Source organism: Camponotus floridanus, unplaced genomic scaffold (assembly GCF_003227725.1).
Source record: "Camponotus floridanus strain SB8 unplaced genomic scaffold, Cflo_v7.5 scaffold14, whole genome shotgun sequence".
Classification (NCBI taxonomy): domain Eukaryota; kingdom Metazoa; phylum Arthropoda; class Insecta; order Hymenoptera; family Formicidae; genus Camponotus; species Camponotus floridanus.
The window spans coordinates 1,711,885-1,736,150 of record NW_020229259.1 but is presented as its reverse complement, the minus strand read 5'-3'; the positions used below and the strand labels follow the sequence as shown (position 1 = coordinate 1,736,150).

The following is a 24,266-nucleotide window of genomic DNA, read 5'->3' as shown; positions in this document are numbered from 1 at the left end:
CGTTATGTTATCGTCTTCGATAGAAGGTATATAGATGTGAGAATTATCTCTCACGAGAATAAGCGACATGGCTCAGGATGCGATAAATCCCTTTTATTGCGGCATTTCAACAGCGATCTACTGGTTTGAATGACTCATCGTAATCTTTGACGTGTTCCACCCTCTGAATCCATTAAACGGAGACGATCATCCAATTCCTGTTGCCACTGTAATTATCGATTACAAAATTTAAAAAATTACGTACTAGTTAAAAAAAAGTTTTCTTTTATATCACTGATAGCAGAAAGAAATGGCAATGTGCGATAAAATACTCACATTACGCTCGACAAAATATATAATATAGAGATTTAATCTTGATTCTTTAAAATATATTCGAAACCACTTTCGACAGCTTGCAATAGGAAGACATTTAATTAAAATTATACTCACGTGGTGCACTTAAAATTTAAGATGCATTAGGGGGTCATAAAGTAATAGACTTTCTAAGAGCATGCAAATTTATCCCATAATGTTGGCTTAAGTAATGCAGGATTTAATCTTTTCACGACTAAAAATGGATACAAAGTCGATTAAATTATTTTTTATTATGCCATATTTCGCAATTTATTAACTACGAATGACGAGTACCTTTTTATATGTGTTTCTTTTCTCTCTTCACTTCTTTCATAACTTTCTTTGTCTTTTTTGCCTTTCTTCTTAAATGCGAATTTTTTAAAATCTATTTGAAATAAATTTGAAACGATTAAATAGTGAAAAAAATCGCATCCCTCAATGTTTTAGATCTAGATTTCTCACTTAAATGAAAAATGTTCGAGTCAAGCAATTAGAAGAAGATTAAAAAGAACTTTTGATAATAATAGGCACTTAAGAGTATAAATAAAAATATCGAAAAGCGAGGAATGCTTGAACTTGCTCGCAAGTTTCGAGTACTTGGCCACTCGAAAAGTTTTTAGCTGGCTGTATTTCTAGCTGGTGGTAGTTTCTCTCTCCTCCGCGCCGGTCGCGGGTTTCTGCAATTTGCGCTCGCAACATCGCTTCAATTATAGGACAGGCAGATTCACCGCTCATTAAAAGTGGAGGAACACCGGGGCTCCTGACTTCCCTCCAGCTTCCGCTATCCAGACTTTCATCCTCGGCTCCTGCGTTCTGCAAGATTTCTTTACTCTCCACTCCAAGATTGTTCCGAAACCTTATTAATTCCGATCCAGTGGAATAGACTGTTTCTAAATAAAGTTGAATTTATATAAAAGTCATCTCTATGCACGTGCAAATAGAAACCATTTTATGATTTAAACTGCAATCCTTTATTTTTGCCGCGAGCTCTTGTGACTTTTTCTGCTGCTTTAAAAACCCTGCATTCATTACTGTTAAATATATCTAGGAAAATGCAATGCTGGAATTTTAATTTCATCTTTGTGATTATATGTACATAACGTTGATATTTTGATACAAATGTTTCAAAACGCTGTTAGGAAGAATTCATTTTATCTTTGAGTTGGCCCACTGTCATGAAAATGCAAAATGTTATAAATTTATGACATCATATAACATTCGTCCTTTACGCGGTAAAAGCAGTCTTGGCGGATTCAAGATGCACCACGACAAATTCATCTCCGAGTCTCCGTCCGTATCGTACAAAGTCCGAGTTGTTACGTTAAATGCCGAGATGTAGACGTTAATAAATTGCAAGAATTGCCTTCTGGAGGAGGAACATTTTCTGGAGTACAAGGAGCAAGCATCGTGTATATATTGTCGACGCAGGTACATCCGTACGCAAAGAGAAGAAAAGGAGGATTGAAAAGGAACCGAGAAAAGATTAATGAGCGTTTCCTCGCCTCGCCTCTTGTCATTCTTTCATCTTCTTATCTCATATTTTTTTCTACAGGATCTCATGCACAAAAATGCTTTTACCTATGCCAAATTTTTCAAATGCCATTCGATGAAATGGTCGAGACTACACATGAGCGTCAATCTTTCAAATGGACAAAGTACCACGTTAAATACTGTGAGTAATTTAACGCGACAATAGAATCGCTGGAAGCGCTGTTAAAAAATTAACAGACACACATGGCGGTAAAATATGCAAAATGCGTCAAATACTATACATGAATCGATGAAAATAATGGATTATCGATAGATAATCCTTTACGGAAAATGTAGAATTATTATTGTAGCCGGATATATCCATATGTATTAACTAGATCTTTCTGATTTTAAAGATTTACGAATTCAATATATATTTAGTGCAGTTTGTAATATGATTAGACTTTATTTTAGTAATTAAATAATTGACAGGAAACTGTAATTGTTCGGCGACTATCTTTGACTCGGTTCTTACAATAATAAATTTGTGCGATTAAAACGAAAGAAAACAGTAAGGGGGAAAAGGAAATTAAAAGAAATTTATTTTATTGACAAATTTTATATGTTTTTTATTTTTTGAGGTAAAAATATCTTTTTCAAAGCTCCCTCTATTATACATATAGTAGCCTTAAAAGATATCGATATTAACAAATGAATAAAAAATCTGCCATATAATTTTGCTAGAGATATTTTAATTGTTTATAAGTGTTTAGATCGTGAAACGACAAAAGCAAAACGTGGAAAATAACGACCAATATGTATCGTTCGCGAAGAGAAAGAGAGAGGAAGAGAGAGAGAGAGAGAGAGAGAGAGAGAGAGAGAGAGACAGAGACTCTAATTCGCGTATATACGAGTAATACGCTGTGAATAAGCTGAAAAGGATTTTCGCCGGTATAGGAATTATTTATCATCATGGATTATAGTAGCTCTCGTCGGCTATTAAACGGAACGAAAGCGGGCACATTCGAACACGCAGCGCGACGTAAAATCCCATTGGGCGCGCGCAAATATTAAATGCGTTTACGATTTTCGAATGGGACTGATTATTATCCTCCGTGGAAATCGAACAATATGCTGCGGCTGCGAGAAAGCGTTTTTTTTTTCAAACACGACTATATAATACATACGATAAAATGCAAAAGTGAAAAACGAACTTTATCAATTGTTCATTGCAACTGTACACTTTGTGTTTCTTTTTCCAGTGTTTGCAGCGGTTTAGTTTATGGTTGATTTGTATAGCCGCAGGAGACTAGGGAAAATGAGACATTTCTTTTTAATAAATTATTATTCGAAAAAGTAGATTAACATCTTTATTTATATATGATGAGGTCATGTATTATCTGACCAATATATCGCCATATATTTTAATAATCTCTTTATATGGTGTGCGCAAGAGCATTATGATATCTCGCTAATAATAATAATTGGCCAGAGTATATTTATTGCTGCAATAAAGGCACTAAATTTAAACATTAAATTAAAACGCAGAGAGATATAAATCATATTTTAAAGTTTTAAAGAAATGCACGCAGGAAAAAGGGTGGGAAGTTACGTTTTTGCAAAATCAAAGCGCGTGTATTTTGCATCACACAAATCTGTATCAAAAAATAGGTAACGCGAGAACGCGATTGTAAATTGTAACATACATCGAACAACAGGACGAAAAAAAATAGGACGGGTCGCAATGCACAAAGGACCAGTGGCAAACTGCAAATGTTCGATTGGTCATGAACAAAAAATAAAAGCCAGTACCGATGCGAAAGTTCATGAATCTTTGTCACACCGTAATATCGGGCAATCGTACACAAACGTAACGTTTTTAATTTAGTTCCAATCAAACGTTCTACACGTCCATTTTTTTTTTAATATTTACGATAGTGATTCTATAAAATCTTGGAATTAAAAAATAAGATAATGGAGAAACGAAAAGCGATTTGGAGAAATTAAGTGGCGGATCATATGTATGCAATGAGTGATTGCTCACGCTTAAAAAATGCAGCGGAATGAATGAACGATCAATATTGTGCCACCACGACGGCATTTTATATGTACGCTTTAAAAATTCGAACGATATTACGGTAGCTACGTGTTGTGGTTCGATGCGATGCGAAAATCCCAAAGGAACGCTCAAATTCAAGCCACATACACTGCGCTTGATTCTACGCCTGATGTTGTTACGCCGCGTGTCGCTGAATTTCTATATTCTTTTTAAAATAATAGCAGCCTCTGGCTAGCGCTTTTGGAATTACACGTCTCATTGAGTCATTACTGTGTTCATCAACTGCAAATAATCGATATATTGTTCATCTTCTAACATTTATAAATAAAAGCTGTGATGTTAATTTCTATATAAAATGTGAAAATATTGCCGCCAGAGGAAATCTGAGCGAAATATTTTATCGGATACAGATTTGCTCTCGCAAAATTTTCTAGATTTAAAATAATTTCTCCAAGCAGCACGATGAGAGATAAGGTTAATACGAAGAGCATAGGTGTATATGTTGAAAGTATTTATAATACATGTTTAATAAAGTACTTATAGTGCTTATAGTTCTCGTGGTATATCTATTGTTCTTTGTGGAATAGCCAGCTAGTTGACTGCCTTTGACTGAGAATGATCTGAACGAGAGTTGATCAAGTAGTGAAGCCAGTGTTTAATACGGCATCGACCGTCAGAAATGTATGAACTGCAAGTGCTTTATAACACATGCACTAATGCTGAAAGATTTATATTAAACTTATAATTATTCTTTAAATTTATTGACATTACTAATTTTTTTTGCAAAAATGTAGTTGTTAAAATAATTATTTATTTTATTATTTTTGTTGAATCAGCACGCGATTGTATTTCTGTTATTTCTGATATTAATGCATACGGGTATTTATTAGATTATTTTATTTTATTATTTTACATTTTTGATTTATATGTTTATTTTATTCTATACAATAAAATTTAAATCTAAATATTATTCTTAATCGTAAAATGCTTATAAATCTCTCGAACATTATTTTTGCAAATTTTGCAAAAAAGAAAGTATTATAATAACTATTATAGATCTTGCACAGTCATTCTGGTGGTGCTCAGGAATTTTTTTATTTTCATTTTTTCGTCGATAATATGCAGACATTGATATAAAAATGCGCAGATTTAAATTGCGCATTTTTTGCGCGAATTCTGGAACACACACATCGAACATATTCGAGGTAAAATTGAGTATTTAATTAGAACATCTGAAGGGAAAGATAATTGAATTTCAGAGTCGTTCTTGCAGATAGTAAGAGGAAGTTTCATTCATTTTCATCTGGCACACAATCTTTTAATCTTTTACTTCGTCAATATATGAATGCATCCATGTGTGAGTTGCGGACATTGCTTTATAATCTTTTTGATTTGTATCCGACGGTTAATATTTTTCAAATGAAATATTATTATTAAAATCTGTTGAATAATCATAAGCTCGCTATGTATAGAACTTTTATTGATCCATAGTCTTAGCTGAAAATACATGAATATAATATAATATAATAGTTGTCTGTGAAAATAACTATACTGTATCATTGTTTACACAGTGCAGTGCGTTCAAGTTGATACTGCCAGGCTAAAAATTTTCTGCTTTATCGAGCAAAATCTTAAATAAAACTCTGATTCTATTTTTAAAAATGTCGTGCACATTGAATAAAACATATCTTGTCATCGTTTCTTCTATTTATCATTATTCCAAATATTCAAAATCAAGTAGAATAAAATACGAAAGCTTAATCAAATAAATATATGTACAAAAATATAAAAAATATGACGAAAATCTTAATGACATGTATGTACAGACATTTTGTATTGGAAAACTATTTTGAATTCAAGATAAAAACTGATCGGTCGCATCGTCGTCTGCAGATATGGGAAAATGGGATTATATCGAGAAAAAAATATTGTCATTATGTTAAACTGATCAGAATTTTAATAATTATTCCTTAACTTGATATTTTACTACAAAATTTATATTTTTACACAAAAGTTTAATTATTTTACGCATGCGATATAATATTGCATGTAATATTAGTTTAAATTATAATCATCTTTATATCTAATTCGTTATTATTAAATATCAATATTAAATTTCGATATTGTTAAATTCTATAATATTTCAATAAAAATTTCCATGCAAATGCACACATTTTTTATGAAAAAGCATTTTCAAATTTCTACAGTTTTTCTGATAGAGAAGGAATATATATTAATTACTGTAATAATTTTATATTTATTAATATTGAATACAATTTTGTTTACATATATTATATTTAAAAGACTTAACCTGGGATATTTTTAAAAATTTAATATTTTTTTCAATATATAACAGAAAAAACAACATGATTATGGAAATATTAATTCTTTATGCTTAATAAATAGATTTTTTGTTTACATCATTAGCATGATACTTAGCAGCAGTGAATGATTTTTAAAGTTGCACACTATATCTAAAACGATAATTTTTTTGAAATTACTATTGAGTTGACTATCCGGATATTCTACATTAAACCGTTATTCTTTTACGTGACACCGGATTGTTTCGCGTCAAAGAACTTAACGGGCTTTTGGTCTTCAACGCCACGAAATTGTCGAAAGCGGGCAAGCAACGAAATTCGCAATTTGTATACTCTTTGCTTTCTTTTTAATTACGTTTTAGTCGCTTTGAATCGCATGAAAATTAAATGGAGCTATTACTTGCGTTACTGCGCGCTTTGAGCTATCTATCTTTCAAAAAGCAGAACGAAATAGATGAATATTTCTTGAATGTTTCGAGAAAATAAAATATATTTATCATTTATTAATATATCAATATATATTGATTAATATATTTATTATTTTATAGAAATTTTTTTACTTTTAAAAATTATTTATTATGTATTTATGTATTTTATTTCTTTTTTTCTAGTATTATCATGTTTCATTTTTTTTCTTCTCTTATTATTATTATTATCATTATTATTAGGATACAATATATAATGATAAAGAGATTTTACATTTATAATTTCACATGTAAAATAACTGTTTAAAACTAAACGCATTTACATTTTTTCACTTGTGGTTTTTTGCATAATTTTTACATATGAAAAAAAATTCATAAACTTTACATAAAATTTATATTCTTTCTCGTAAATGTGTACAAATTTAAACGAAATGACACTCAGAATATTACATATAACTTCAGTGAAGATCGCGTATTATTTTTGCTTTTGCTAGAAATATTCCATAGAGAGTGGAGATGGCAAAGATCTTATATATCGGCACGAGCTACCTTCTACGCGCCTTTATCCCAAAGTATTTCGCGCGAGTAGATACCCGGCATCCTATATGGGGAATCGTGACTTCGTTTTAAATTCTTCCGATGCGGAGTAACATCGTTTTGGAGAGAAATCGCCCTTTGCCCTGACAATAAGGAACTAAGGGTAGGAAGAAAGCCGCATGAGTACAGCATTTCTCCACGTGGTTTAGCTTCTGTATTTTACGTACATTATATTGATCTCTGGCTCTCTTCGGTCGAATTCGAACGTTTAATCGTTTTTGACTACGAATTTATCATAATAGTTGAGCTCTACGTGTCGTGTCTGTAACCGATCCATAGCTTCGTGGTTAGTATGGTAAATAGCGATGAAATAGATTTTGGTAAATGTTTGCATATGTGTGAAGGAATATATAGCAGAATGACATTATGTGCAAACCACATATTTAATATTATTGAATAGTTTAACTATTTGCGTAAATTGAAAACGCTCTGTATACGCGTACTTGGCAATATCATTGCAAAATAGGTCATAATAATATGCGCGTAAAATATATATTTCTTGTGTGATAATATATAATTGGATGCGCTAAGTTACGGTCTACTTGATTATGTGTATGATCGCAATTCTAGAAATTACTAGCAATTAAATTTATTCCAATTATGTCAAGCTAGTTTGAATTAACATCGTTTTCCCATTCCTATTAACGTAGTATTTCCCTTGTGTTAAATTAATAAACCACAATTAATATACCATTTTACACAAATATAAATTTTAAAAGATATTTGATATTTAATGTAAATGTTGTACTCTCTTTATATATATTGCAAAAATAGTAAGCTTTGTGTAAATTAGCAATTAAATAAAATTTGAATCTAGCTTTTTTTAATCTTCAAAAAAGTGAAGGGATTTTGGCCAGGCTTTAATTTGCAAATAATGGCGCAAGCTTACTTTCTGAATCTATACAATTATCTTGCAATTCATTGTGAAAATATTATGAACAAGGTTCAAGAATTTTGTAAATTAGGAATTCGAGCAATGTCCAAAAGAATACTCATTTATAATAATGTTTTCGATATTCCTGGGCAAAGTTTGACGGTAGTATCAGCCAGTATCCTAAAAACACTAAACGACGTAACGGTATGTCGAGCAGCAATTCTTATACACCGGTTTATGCAAAGTAAATCGGGGTCGGCACCTCCTGAGAACGAACCTGTCGCATCGGATCGCCGTACTGCATATTTATGACGTTTTTGCAACGGCGCATCCACTGGAAACTATAAGGCTTCTGAGCGTTATCATATTTTATAGGTACGATCCATTCTTGCTAGTGTTTATTTTTATTTCTATCACCGTCTCGCGATGAACTGTTTACCGCTGAAATATATCAGTGTATACCCGCGAAATGGAAGTCGGTGGCAAATAGTTTCGTTGAAAATTCACAAATAGGAATTTTTCTGGCCATCGGATATATATATATATATATATATATATATATATATATAATATATATATATATGGTATATATATATATATATAATATATATATATATATATGTATATATATATATATATATATATATATATATATATATAGATATCGCTGAGAGGATACTTCGGAATGGACGATACGATAGTCCGGAATAATTCTTTGTATTTATTTAAGCGTTTGTTTTTATTTAAATTCACTCGAAACGGCAGTGAATATTTTTTTCAAAAATATTAATTTCAATCAGTTGGAATAACAATATGTTTCGCTTGGAAATTGTATAATTGATTGGCTGACGTGGTATATTTACAAACGAGAAATAAGAATATTTCGATGAAAATTATGATGATTTAAACGTGAATTTCAATACTATTACATTAATGTACCGTATTATTAAATACTTATATTATATTTTTATTTTTCTACATATTTCTCACAGATTATTAAATATTCGCGATTCTTCTCTATTTACGGCAGTGTCGCTTCTCTTTAATTCATTCATATACATGATTATCGATGTTAAAAATAATAATAATATTAATAATATTAAATAATAATATTAAATAATATTAAATAATAATATTAAATATCTGTCATGCGAGAAAATTAGCGTTATTCTACAGCAATATTTATTTTTAATATTAAAAATACCGAATCGAATATCAGCATTTGCGTGAACGCGTCGTCACGATCTGCCAGACAGATAGTGCGAAACCATCAGATAATCTCGAAAAATAATTCCGAATTCGTTCCGTCGTGCGGACGTGATCACCGACGAACGTGTAGCCCTGAATTTCAGCGGAAATTCAGGTCGCCTTACGGCCGCGCCGAGGAATCTTATCGAGGTACGTGAAAAGCTGGAGAGGACGAAACGTCATAGGTACATTGCCGGACGAGGAAACCAAGTTGGCGAACGAAGGGGTTGAAGTATAAGCGATCAGTGGCGGTCGCGGGAACTCGCGAGAGGAGAGGGGAGGGTAAATGCGGAGTCGAAAGGAGAACTTAAACGCGGAATAACGTCGAGAATAGGCAGCACTCGTCCGGTGCTTCGAACCGTTCCGCCGATTTAATAACGTAAATTGTGCGCCGCTCGCTTTAGCAGTTCTGTCACGAATTTTTCTAAAGCACACTATCGAGTGTTCGGGTTCCTGCCGCGAATACAGAGATCTCGCCTCTCCCCAGGCCAACACCGTGCACGACGTCTCGTCTAGTTTCTCTCTCTCTCTCTCTCTCTCTGTCTCTCTCTCTCTCCCCTCGTTCTCTTCGTTCACCCCTATCCTTTCTTTCTCTCTCTCTCTCGCTATGTGTCTGCTCTTTTTATTTTCCTGCCACGTCACCGTCTCTCTCTTCCTCTCCTTTTTCCTCTCTCGCTCTTTCTTTCTATTTTTTCTCCACACTTGGCTTCTCTCAACGTTTGTACGTACGAGGTGACAGGGCTGCGTCGACGAAAGCTAAACGACGAATTTCGCTCCCGCTCTTACGTGATTCGCATTTCCGTCTCGATCGGTTAATGCGACCGCCATCGGCGTGGCTGAATTTCCGCTCACAGACTCTCTCTTCACCGCCGAAACCATTCTTTTCTTCGTGGCTGTTGAGGCAACTCGAGAAAAAGGCTATGTGGAAAAGGGATCGGCCATAACGCCGACGGTTATACGATATACCTGAATCTCACAAAGAATGCCCCGACGGGCTTTGGACTTTGCGTAACTCTCGATCTCTACGGAATGGAAGTTCTTCCGCACGAGGAAGCGCTCGCGGTTGATTCTTGGCATCGTTCTCTCCCTCTTTCTCTCTCTCCTTCATTCACTCACTCATTCATTCATTCATTCACCTACTCTCTCTCTCACACACACACACACACTCTCTCTCTCTCTCGCTCTCTCGCGGGTCTTATTTAATTTAATTTAACTTAACTCGGGACCGCGTAACTAGATTTTACAAACCCGCCAACTTCGCGTTCCGGAAACGATTATTGTATTTCCCTCGGAGGTAGTACATGGCGTAGCAGCATCCTTCATAAATATTGGAAATCTAATAACTCTCATTCCCGTTTACCTCGCTAAGAGTCTCGGTTTTTCTTCGATGAGAAAAAAAAAACGAGGGAAGAATAATCGAGAGAAAGGACAGCCGGAGGGAGATGATGCGCTAACGTCAAGAGGAGGATAAGTTTTAAAGGATCGTCGCGGCGATACGTATAAATAGGAATTTCTTAGCCGCGAGGACATCCGTTATTTGCATGTGAGTAATGAACCCGACACGATGGGACTGAAGATGAGACAGGACGGTGGCGCGCTAAGAAGAACGAAGGGGTGGCGAGAGAACGGATGGGATGGTGAAACATCTCTGGTATCAGCGCCCACCAGGCGCGATAACCTTTCATGTATGAAGTGTCGTTTAGCCGTCCTTGCGCGAGATTGTTCCGTCCCTCCGTCTTTCTTACGCTATCTACCCGTATCTCATACTATTTGTCGTTCCTTCTCGCACGCTATTCATCTTCCGCGTCTCAGCTCGTCCCGCTCTAACCGCAAGGCCTTGTCTACCTTGTGTGCCGTTCAAGTTTCGCCGCGAGTTTCCCCGAATAAAAGGAGTGCGGAATGTCGTTCGCGAAAAGTTCCGAAGTCAAATTGAACGGGTGTGTTCGTAACCGGCCGCGATCAACTCGAGATGAAACGAGAGAGAAAGAGGGAACGAGAGAAGAGAGGGAAGAACATCCGGGCGGTATAGAGTTCCTGTTATTTGAGGAAGAAAATTTTAATTCGCGACTTTGCTATCGGCACGTTGATTTCTCGAAACTCATCTCTTAGATTTCCACCCACAATGCTCAAGTTTCAGTAATGGTAATGGCGTTCGTGTTCTCTTCTAAAACGAAATCAATTTTCCGTAGAGATCTACGTTGATAAGTTCCGGATCGAGATTACGCTACGAAGCTTCCGGAATAGACCAAAGTTTCTGTTTAGCAGGAAAATAAAATCGCGATTGTTATTATCGTAAAACATTTTACAAGTCTTTTAAATCTTTATTATTAATCGGCGAAGATCTCTTTTTGAGAGTCAGTTTGCGTTGCCCACTGCGATAAACAAAGTGATTTTTTTTGCAAGCCTTAGAGCTGCCAGGGAACTTTTCCTGGAGAAGAAATGTACCGGTAGAAAAGGTCACTAGTTTTCTCATAAAGTCGACTTTATAGGGTGAATTGTGTAGCTTCGCGGACGTTACCGAAGTTTCCAGACTGTCATCATAAAGCGCCATTTTCACAGCTCGCAGGCGTGTAATAGAATTGCAGCATTACTTCAAGAAACGTTACGATTAAAGTATAAACCTAGTTCTTTGCGAGGGCGCCGAGGAAACGCACGGTCACGATTTGCACATTCTCCTACAGGGGCTACGCCAACATTTTTTCATATCCTGGGACATTGTTAACGCATTTCCCTCGTTAAGCGAACCCTCGCATTTTTCATATCCGGCATTAATGAGCCGCGATGTAAGATATGTCACCGGGTGTACGAAATATAGCGATGACGAGGGAAAAAAGAAAAGCTGAAGCGACTATATATTAGTGAAAATGTTGCAACATTTCAACGAGCTCTTAATACGCCCATCATCCACCAAATTACGCCGGATGACTGCTGCCTTCCCAAGCCCGCCTCTGTGCACAATGTACCGGCTGTACTTTTCACGCAATTAACCCGAAATGAGATCGCCCCCCCCGATAAGAATCCGCGTGTACGCCGTCTATCGTTTTAAAGAGGGCGATTAATAAAACATTTTTCTCCTTGTAACTAATTAGATAATCCATCATAATTAATTCTCGGCTCGTTGCACGGACGCGCCGCCGTTTTGATAACACGTTCTTTACGTCGTTGAAGTAACAAAGTAGGTAAAGAGCGACCATGAGACCCCCGCTGATCGAATCGCGCGCAAAATATAACGTTGTTAATCCTGGAGAAGAAAATTGCTTTACGAGAGACGGTATCGAAACCGTGTATCTATCAGCGATCCGCGAATACGTAAATGAAAATCGTGTCGATCATGCTCGTGGACGCGACGGCCATCGAGAAGAAAGGGGTTGCGGTCGAGTGTAGGAGACTTCCGTTCAAACTGCGCTTCAATACCTGGAGCTCTTAAAGAGATTATTCCGAGACCCCCCCCCGCTCTCCCGACAATCCCCTTCGACTATCCATGGTCTGTTCCTTGAAGAGCCTTCCATTCTCTAAGTTAGCTCCTTACGCTTCCTTGACTTCCATGAGGCGCTGTATCTTGCATTTCCCCAGCGATGAATACGCTCCGGCTAGAATTCCAGGACCTCCGGCTTTATTGATCGTTGCCGTTACATCATGATTCTAGATCATATCGAAACAAATAACATCAAACCGAGCTTAATATTCAATTTCCCGTAATAGCACTTTAACGTTATCGTAATTGTATATTTCCCATTACAAGCACGCTACTGCGCTATACAGATATTCATAATTATCTATTATTGGAATAATATTTCGCTGCGCAGTTATACGTCACTCATTTCTAAATAATGTTAAAATATTGCATTGTTACTTTAACAATAATGGCCTCGATATTTTTATTTATTATATTCGTTAGATAAATTCTCCTGCATTTTTTGCGTGCAGCTGATTCTCTCATCCTGCAGGGAAAACATTTCCTTTTAAATATTATGATGCACGCGACTCGCTCGTATACCTTCGGAATGTATTCTCCTACATCATAGTTTATTTAGCATCGCCAACTATAATTGTCTCAATAATACGTCGATTAAAAAAGTGTCCATGCGAGCGTAATTCAAGCGCGAAATGACGCTGCCGCGTTTCTAAAGAGAGGATAATTGCTCACTTCGTTGGCAGCATGCCCTGTTAAAATATTTCCTCCATCTGGTTGGCGTTTATTGTTCCGCGCGTTGCCATTCTCCTCGAAAGCGGCGAGGAAATCCACGAGCAAATGTCCCGGGGTCGCTTTTCATGGCTGCCATGAATACCTCAATCAAAGTGTGCGTGCTCGCGTGTAGGGGGTATGTATAGACGGACGGACACCGTTTAAATATCAAAACGAGGTATCCTCGGATTGTGCTATTTACGGAAGGACAGGGTTGCGTCAAATGCGCTCTATTGTCGCATTGCGAGGCTTAACGATGGAGGTGCTCGTCCGAGTGTCGGATTTTGGAGTTACCGCGTTTATTGTCTTTCCAACAAGCGACATATCTTGCCACGAAAGCGTGTTTATTCTTTCTGCGAGTCAGCCTACTGTGACAGAAAATTCATGCTTTGCTAAAAGAAAGAGAAATTACTTTTACTTCAAATAATAAATAGCAAGAAAATTAATTTGTTTACGATGGAAGAATTTGTTCTTTAATTTCAAGAATCTATAAAAAAGGAATTAAAGGCAGAGTTTCTTCCTACGGACGGATTTGAGATAACTCTTCTACGTCAGTTAAGTTTATTCGCGCGGCTACCGTTTTTCCAGACAATAGCGGATAACATAAGAGAGTACTGAAATATTTCTTATCTGACACTTTAACGGTCTGCAGCCGTTTGTGTGGTTGTTATCAAGCAACTAGCAATTTAAAATGCCGTGAATTCGCGAGTGCCTTATAGCGTACAATGTACAGATATCGATAGCGTGCAAGGTATACACAAAGGACGGCCGCTAAACCCAGATATTTTGACGCTCTAGGCAAAATACAGAGAAATTTCTCTCTCCTTCTCTCTCTCTCTCTCTCTCTCTCTCTCTCTCTCTCTCTCTTTCCGACTAGTTCTCTGTTTCGTGAGATAACAATAAAGCCCACGGCTCTTGATTCGAATTGGGACATATCGCAGTTTTATTCTTCGCGTGTATTTTTATGCAAATGTTTGCAATATATAGAGTATCTCTACAAATAAAATTGAAACAAATCTTTAAACAGCTGATGCTATTTAAAGATTTGTTTCAATTTTATTTGTAGAGATACTCTATATATAAGCTGATGCTATTAACTGATAAAACATATATCGTTTCTTTCTTTATTTGATTTTGTTCTCCATTAAACAATCATGTTGATTTATCTATTTTGTTTATATGTGCAATTTTTTTTTATTCAGAGTTATGATAGAGCAATCTCAAAAAATTGTTAATTTAAAAAATGTAAATTTCGTAAACTGGCTTACGTAAACATTTTTTTAACCGTGCATGCTATATAATTTTGTTGATATTGCAAAATACTGAACAGATGGGTCACTCGATTACTAGGTAAGCACATTCGATGAATCCTGCTAATTGCTATGTTGACGAAAATCAAATGTGTCTAGCTGAACAGAATGAATACTGATCATTAACGTATTCAAAAGTTTTTTTGAATATTTGTTTTGTCGATATGCATATATATAATTTCCACATAGGTAGGAATCATAAGATTCTGCATAATACATGTTACTTGAGCGATATCGTAATACTTTAAAATGCAGATTCTTTCTTGCTATAATTTCATCAATAGAAATTCAATATAATAATAATGTAATAAATTTTTATTAAAGTTTTCGTTTTTACCTAGTTAAAAAATATTTTTACACGACAATTTATTGTCATCATACTTATGAAATAATTAACTTTTTTAAATTCAAGTAAACTCGGAAACTGTTTCGTTTTCAGGAGAAAAAGATACATTAAACGGTCTTGTGTAAATGTAATTGTAGCAAAGAGCACTTTAAAGAGGAAGAAATATATTACAATTATGATAAATATAAAATAGTCTGTAAAACAGTTACTCTGAAGGGGATAATAATCATTTTATATTGGAAAAGATTGCATAGAAAGTATAACGTGAAACATTGATGTAAACGCGTCTGCATGAAAGAAATATTTGTCTCTTTTATAATACAACAGCTGAAATTTTCTATTTTATCAGAAAGTTTGGCTTTTATTTTAACCAATTAATTTACCATTTAAATATTAAATTACGATTTTCTTCTTACTTTTTGATGTGTAAATTATTATCGTACGTAAATTCTGTCAAAATGTATGCACGAATAATTATAGTAATTATATGTTATCAGAAATATTGTTATATATTTGCAATTTTTAATAAAATAATATTGTAAATACACACACATACATATTCTATTATAATATTACAAAAAATTGCTATTTTCGATGACTGATATGAAATTATATAATATCCGTCACATTATATTCTTGAATTATTACGATGTTTCATAATAGACTTTATGAAAATTTCTAATGCCAACGATATATCATCTCTATAACAAGGAAATGCGAGTTTTACGAGAATGGCACGATATCGGCTGTGTTGCATGCGAAATTCTTCTTCTAGGAGAAAGCCCTCGAAAGCTTCATAGTTTCCAAGAGCCACGACGAGTGGCGATAAGTGGTGTACTTAACTTGACAGTGGAGATAGTTTCAACTTCTTCGGTCGCCTCTCAAACCGACGTTAGAAAACATTAAACTTTGATGCAATAAATTCGAAAAATAATCCGCATATTAATTTTAACTAAAACTACATAAGATATTTAAAATATTTGTAGTTATAGAGTCGTTTTGCGCAAGTTTTTTTACCAATTTTATTACTTGCAAATCTTCTCATTATTTTTGTATTCCATCCTGTGATGGCTTAATGTTCATATGTAAGCAATATTAAATATTATATGTATATTATACAATAAACAGATGTGAATTATATAATAAATAATAACAAATTATATAATAATATGTATTATATAATAAATAATAATAAATTATATAATAATATGTATTATATAATAAATTTTAACACCATTGATATAACGCTACATATTAGTGCGTGGGATTAACGCAGCTGGAATTTTTAAATCGGATTTGTACGTTGTAAGAAGGAATCTCTCTAGTTTTCTCTTTGAGGTGTAAACGTCAGTCTTTAGGTTCCCGTGAGATTTTCTGCCGGTAGCAAAGTGGCGCTGTTCGATCCGATAACCGTGTTTTCCCAAATCCTTCGGTTTCTCCTAAGGAAACGGTTCGATTGTTCGAGTACGTAGGAACTGGATCAGCGGCGGGGTATTGGTTAGAATAGAAGTAGAAGCGGTACCGACACAAGTAGCGGTAGTCGACGAAGGAGAAACGCGGAGGGAAGACGAGATGGGCTCGAAATTGGTACAAACCGAATAATTCCGAGCGAAGCCTTACCTGAATCGTCTCCATCAAGACGAGCAACGATGCTTGCATTATCGACGGAAGTTCTGCGAATCGAGCTGGATCCTGTGGAGCGAAGTAAGCATATCGAGTATACATTTGCTCACCGCATACAATAGAAGGGAAGAAAAAGAAACGGAGGGACAGGAGAGGTTTACCTATATATACACATTTTTATCCTCCCTAAAGAACCGCTAAACCCTTGCTTAACGACGAGCGACTCGGCGGACTTTTAAATTTCATATACTTTTTCTTTTCCGTACGCCTTCTTCTCCCCGGCGAAGAGAGGCGCGTCCGGTGTTCCTTTCCCGCTCTTTTTCTCTCGCGGGTAATCCATACTGGATTAGCTGCGACCCCTAAGAGCAATGAGTTTAATGTCTGGCGTCGTTTCTGCGGTCGTTAACGAGGATTACATTAATTCGTCTTGCTACCTGTTATGATAAACAAAGTCCGCCGCAGGATGAATAATATGACGTTTATGAGAAAAAAAATTGAAGTGGTTTTTTTTTTTTCAAGCATGAACAACATGCTCTATATTAATAAAATGATTTAATTTTTTACGTGCATTTTTTATTTGTCAAAAGAGACATTTGTTGACTTTCTTTCAATTCGTGCGATTACTCAATTTTTAAAGTTACAGATACGCATAAGAATAACAATCGATGTAGGAAGTAAGTGAAGAATATTGCGATCCAGACGCTTTCAGATTAGTTTTCTATCCGAGCAAAAATCGTAGAAGAACGATTCGTCGATTAACACAATAAGTTTTTCGCGAAACGCATGTTGTAAAATTGATGGATTACTAACGATAAATAATTATATAATTGTGAGAAATTGAAGCGTTGCTCTCTTCCTCTAAGGACTGTTTTTTCGCGCTTTCTCGTCAAAGCTTTAATATCGATTTAAAGTGACATTGCCCGTCATTCTTAATTATTTTCATTGAATCGACGATTGTTCAGTTGAAAGCAATGAGCCTCGAGCCGCGTCGAGGATGGTTATTCTTGATCTGGAAAACGAGGAAAGCCTTTCGTCGTCGATGACGAACGCGTGATGGCGTATTGTCGTTTAAAAAGATGGGTGGATAACAGCCTGTCAGAATTAATTAATTCCACCGGCGTTTCTGCATTTCCTGGGTTTTTTTCAGCGCCGTCAGCTCTCAGCGACTCCGACGATCGCATCCGCGACAAGTTCTCGCCGATGTTGGCTATGCTCGAGCTCTTCCTTGTGAAAATCGCGACGAACCGCGAAAAAGCGTGTCCGCCCGAGCGAGGCGATCGCGATAATTTCGTCGGGGTGGTCGACGACAGCCAGAGAGGACTCTCCCCCGAGATGATTTCAAAAAGAGGGGCAAAGGCAGGTCGTAGATAAAGAAAACTAGAAGTAGAAAATAAAAGAACGGAGATAGACGGGGAAAGGGCTGACTAGGAAGGTTGGGCAGGAGCGGTGCCGCAGGGGGAAGAGACCGGAATGAAATTTGCATCGCAAAATCCTACCGTTTACCTCGTCCTATGCCCCTCTGCTCCTTTCTCCCCGTATCTCCCGGTTCCCTCTTTCACTCGGTGAAGGAGGAGCGGCGTGCTATCTGTATATATACGGGGTAATGACGGTGCTCGGTATTCCGTGAAGAAAAGGAGGAACGTCCATTGGACAAACGGGACTCGCTTCTGCATCGTGGATCCTGTTTTGTGTCTCGTAGGCTTGTTTGTTTTGCACGAGCTATCGAATACACACAAAAGGCGCTCCCTCCTACTTGGTCCACTTCGCAGATCCCAACTCTCGCAATCTCTCGCTTGTTCCTTCCTTCAGTCACTGTGGTTCGCCGGTTACAAGAAAAGGAATCAAAGCAGCGACCTATCAAGGAGAGATGTTTAAAGTTTTTAACTGCTTCACGCGCGCCAAAAGTTAAACTCACGCGCTCGTGTTACGTAAACAAGTGATTAAATTATTAATTTATTCGAACAGCTATCTGATACTTATCTGTTATCACACCTGTTAGTATACACTTTACGCAAATCGTGTTCTGCTAAAATACGCGCATATGCTGAAAATGTTTATAATAATATGTATATTATTTACTTTGTCGTAACATAATGGTTTATTAAAATTTTGAAAACAGATAGATAAAATGGAAAAACTTTAATATTTACACAATTTATTCGATGTTTACATAATTTACATGAGATAAAAGCTGCTTTTATGGCTTGTGCTTCAATGTATTATTTGTAATTTAAAGTAGCTGACACAAATATAATAAAGATATTTAAAATTAAAATAAAAAGGATATATATATTTTTGAAAAAAAAAAGACAACGATTTTTACATTAGGTTACACACAAGGAGACACTAAAAATGTAAATATTATCGACGCGCAATGTCGCTATATAGGTCACGTCGTGTATATTACCAGGTATAAACAGAAACGAAACTTTACTACTTCGTATATGTGTACTTCCCCCGCCGTGAATAAATCTCAGTCTCATCATAACATTCGCGGAGAAATGTTGCGCGCAACAATGTTGGGAATTTTCCATTTTATTTAGATACATCATAAACATGATCAGCTCTGAATGCGCCATAGAGTCGCCTGCAAATTTCTCTCTAATTCTCTTCCTTTAGGTAAGTTTTATCAAATTTATACGCAATCTCGGGAGCGCAAGAACAATGTTATTGCTATGTCGACATAATGCAATCCTTTCTCATCGTTCATTAATGATAAATAATTAGTGAGACAGTGTCTGTTCGATAGATGGTCAGCAAAAGTTCAGTGACAGTGCTCTTTATTTTGAAAAAAGGAAAAACATTGTACGCGAGAGACATTATGATGCTCCCTGTCGAGAGAGGCTATTCATTTTTAGACATTGGATAACCCCGCGGTTTAAAACACGTTTCCATTATCTTGCTTGTTATTTGTGTAACCTCAGTCCGAGCTTTATCCGTTTCGTGTAATACGTGTGCTCGCTGAGTTTTGCTTGGTTTCGCTGAAAGGTACAATGTACCCGATAGCTTTCCATTCTCGAGCTCCATCGAGTATTCAAAGCAACCTATCTGGAGTTCCATTATAGGTTTTGGTGCATACGTATTGCCGTATCTTACAACTTCAATACCGAGCGCAACACTTGTTTCTGACGGCTTTAGGGCCTCGTTCGTATTCCGCCCCTATATCTTAGACGCGGCATGAAAGGCATACAGAGTCCTTATGAAAGGAACGTGTCGGTATATTGGTTACGATTCGATATCGTAACAGATATTTTTCCAAGGTAGTAGCTTAATAGCAGTACAATGTACTTATGCTAATTTATTGTTTCGATGTTAGAGAAATATTCTATTATATGTAGTTGTGACTTTGTAAAATATCTAATCAGAATATGCATATATCGAATATACTATAATATATATCTAATCATGATAGTATAAGACTTTATCTTTAAATATAATAATAAAATAAAGTATAACGGTAATAGCAGCACCGGGATTCCGTTAAAGTACTATATAAAGTATCTCACTTATTTCTCATTATCGGAATTTCGTCTTCATTTGAACTATGATACATGCATGCTTCTCTATGTAACCATAATATATACGTCTATTTAATTTTCTACATAACAAAACGCGTTTAAAATAACTCAGTGATGAGAACATAGTTTCTAAAGAGTATGCGCGAATTTATATAGAAAAGAAATGGAACACATATGAGAGGATAAATGACGGAGAGCTGCGTTCGGTAAATAAAAGTAACTTTTTTTTACATCGAAACGAAATGGCCTCGGTGCAAAGATAACGTCTCCGCGTAAAAAAATTACCTCGAAATGCAGATCAATTTAGTTGATTCGCAGGAAAAATGGAGGGACTCGAGTATGTCGCGCAATCACTGTGCGGCCTCGTGAAAAGTGATGCGGTGTCTCTTCGATCGAGAGAAACGCGAACGTTGTGTCACGCGCGGCTGCGTAAACGCACTCAAACGCACCGGACGCCGGTGGCGTTATTTCCCAGTTTGGAGTTTCGCATCGGGCTAACGCCTGAAATTAATAATACTAACACCGGGGGAAAAATAATTTTACCTCCGGCGAGGTGTGAATAATGCATGAGGCGTGACGCGAAATCCGCGTAGCGTTGCAGTTGCAATTGCAGCATATGCAGGAACGCGCGTACTTATATCGTACATATGCGCGGGATGCAATTGCAACGGCAGTAGCAGCAGCGCCCACCATTAGGGCGTAGAAGCTCCCTTGACCTGCTCCTTGAAAACGATCGCGTTCGCTAATAGCATTAGCGCAATGAAAATTTCATGCCCCCATGTGGCATAGTAATTCTCCCACCATTCGAGTCGTGTGGCTGGGGCATAATACGCGACACGAATGACACGGATTATCCATTGACACGGCTAATCTTCGGATATAACAGCCGACTTTTTAACTAAGTGCCACTCCAATCATAAACGATTTTATTTCGCGGGGGAGCGATATTTAGATGGTCGATTTGTCGGACGAAATAGACCTCTTATCGTGCAAACTGTGTGTACGACCCGGAATGAAGACGGACGAGAGGGTGGGTAGAGAGCGCTATTTGCAAAAATGATAACAAATGCCTACGCTACCGTGGTAGCACGATAAGAGTTCCGCTTTACACGACAAATGTAGCTGCTGGCGATGATATTTACATAAATATGACCGTTACACTGTATGTCAGTGGCAATCAGTTTATCCCGAAAAAAAAAACGATTTGAGTTTGTTGACAGAAATATGAATGGCTCGCTTCATTTTATACTTATCGATGGAACATAAATGTCTGCGTTAAAAAAAAGGAATAAACCATTTATATTAAGTTTGTAACTTAGAAAAAATGTGTATCTCTCTCTCTCTCTCTCTCTCTCTCTCTCTCTCTCTCTTTCTCTTATACACTTGATAATAGTACATTTTCTTTAATCAAGTTTTTCCACATTTTCTTTAATCAAGTTTTTCCACATTTTTAAACTTTAATTAAGAAAATATTTGTTTAATTATTGAAAATGTCCAGAGTTATATTAAGAGTACCCTACATCACTTTAGCGGTAAGAGTTGGCTACTTTCTTTTATTCTTTGTCGGTAAATTTACCTTGACAGTTAATTCCATTGTAGCGTCCTACCTGCAATACATTTTCACGATAACAGCCGACACTATTTTTACGGACTCTTCGCTCGAACCAGAAGATAAACTTATCAATGAGACAGGACAAAAAACACTGACACGATTACATTAAACGAGCACAAGAAGGACATAAAGAAGGACATCGTATCGTTTGAGATGGCGCGGTTAAGAATTATTTTCGCCGCAACTCCCCGTAATAATATTATTCTTTATATTACACGAGCACGTTCGTGTTCGGCGACCATCTCAAGATATCTGCGGATGATTAACATATATCATTCTGCGCTTAGGACACCGACGTGAGCCTGTAACCGCCTTGCGACTATCACGATGCCAGGAACGTGCTTGATGACCGATGCGGTCAGGACAGCGGATAGTTAGTGATGAGGAGGAGCAAGTTATCGGCGTGCCGACGGCCCAGGTCACCAGTAACATGCCAGTCCTTGGTCCCAGCGCCGATCCAACTTCACTTCGAGGACTTCTGATCGCCGTCTTCGTCCTATTGTCCCTGCCGCGTTGTCGCTGCACGGATCTAGGTAAGTGGAATCCAAACTCCCGCGAACGCGTCATATCCAAGTTTTATAACTTCCGAAAAGTACCGGCGCCTCTTTGGCCAACTTCCGTCACTCTCTTACAATCTTCTCTATTGTCCCAAGGCGCGCCGTCAAAAGGTCGCATCTACCAATTGAAAATCTTTTACGAGGCGGCCCGTGGAGACAATCACAAGTTTCCTAGGATAAAAATGCTTATAACTCTGGAACAAGAATATAATTCTCGCGTATCCATAATTCTGAATCACACGTAAAAATTAATTTATGAAAGCTGTCGACACTCGTTAGCATATTGCGTGTCTTTTCAATAAACTACTTTTGAAAGATATAAATAACGCCGAAAACGTACGGCAAAATTTAATTATTTAACAATTTTAGAGATGATAATTTTCTTGAAATATTATTTTAATATCAATTTAATTAAAATTATATCACATTTGCACATTGTTATTATGAATGTGCAATATTGTTTTAAACTGTCTAAAAAGGGAGTGAACTGTATAAAGAGATAGTAAGTGGATCAAACCCCATAATAAACTGGCTGCCGCCGGCAATAAATTTATGAGTTAATTACGGCATCATCAACTTTGATTATTGGAAGATTGCTCAATTATCTATCGTCCTCTCGTTCTACCGCTCTTGATTTAATATTACACGCGATCATATTATATTTTAGTGGAGATCTGTTCAAGTTTTTCCTCGCAAATAAAACGCTTTTTTCTTTTCATTGTGTTTTCTTTCGCTGAGGCAATATTGAGGACAGACACCGAAGCCCTTATAGATAATCGCACATTTACGCGAACTGCGGCGATAAAATTATCATTAAAAAAAGTTATGGGCAACATGGGTGATTGCGGGCGAAAATGAGAGGTTTTTTAGCTCGACAAAAATCTAGGAGAGAGGTCTATTTCAGTATATTTTTAAAATTATAAATATATAAATATATTATAACATATAATGATAAATATATTATTTTAAAAAATATTTAACAGTTAATCTTTGTTTATTACAACAATTATTTCGTAAAATTGCAAAGTTTTAATAAAAATTTAAAATACAAGAAAGCTGACAAAGAAAATCGTGGACAAGATGATTCCTTTGTTGTTGCACGAGCGGAACAGGCATGATATCCACCGGGGATGTCGTGCGTACTAATTTTTTTCTTCTTCTCCCGGTACTGAAGCGTGTACGCAATAATGCCGCACCGCCTACACACCTGGCCTCACCGAGGCATTGTACCCTCGTAAATGAAATGTCAGTCGCACAACGAATTAACAATACTATCTAATAGCTGCTCAGATGCAGACGAGCGGGAGCGAGATGTGCATTGTGCCGATTCGTTCTGGCGTGCCGCAGTTTCTGACTCCCGCCGCTCGTTGTTTACCGCTTATCCGCTATATTTTTATGCAAATTAATTGTATGTTGCCTGCAAGAGGATGTTGTGTTAAATGGAGATATCCGTAAAACGAGAATACGTTACAGTTCGCATTCATTCGTCCTGATATTAAATTTTTCTTGCTTTATTACGTTAGGAAATAAATCATTTAGGAAATAAAGGAAACTTGAAGTTACAACATACACATTTAATATGTGAAAAATATTTAAACATTTTGTTTTATAAAATAAAAAAGACTAACAAAGTAAAGGTGGTCGAAAGACAATAATCAAATAACAATATAAACACAGGCTTATTTTAAGGACCAACCAAATAAGAAATCAATTATAGGCAAGAAAAAATTGTATATAACATTAAGCAAATACAAAGATGTTAATAATCGTAACGTAAACAATTACTG

General features: G+C 36.3%; 1 protein-coding gene across 3 annotated transcripts in view; it reads left to right on the top strand.

Annotated features, from left to right (window-relative positions):
- The window catches only part of LOC105255637 (discoidin domain-containing receptor 2), a 503,453-nt gene that overhangs the window by 408,881 nt on the left and 70,306 nt on the right, over positions 1-24,266 (top strand). For all 3 annotated transcript variants that reach the window (XM_025406310.1, XM_025406309.1, XM_020028910.2), the window contains one exon: positions 22,210-22,455. In XM_025406310.1, coding sequence (XP_025262095.1) covers positions 22,275-22,455 — 181 coding nt within the window. In that variant the 5' untranslated portion in view covers positions 22,210-22,274. The remainder of the gene's footprint in view (positions 1-22,209; positions 22,456-24,266) is intronic.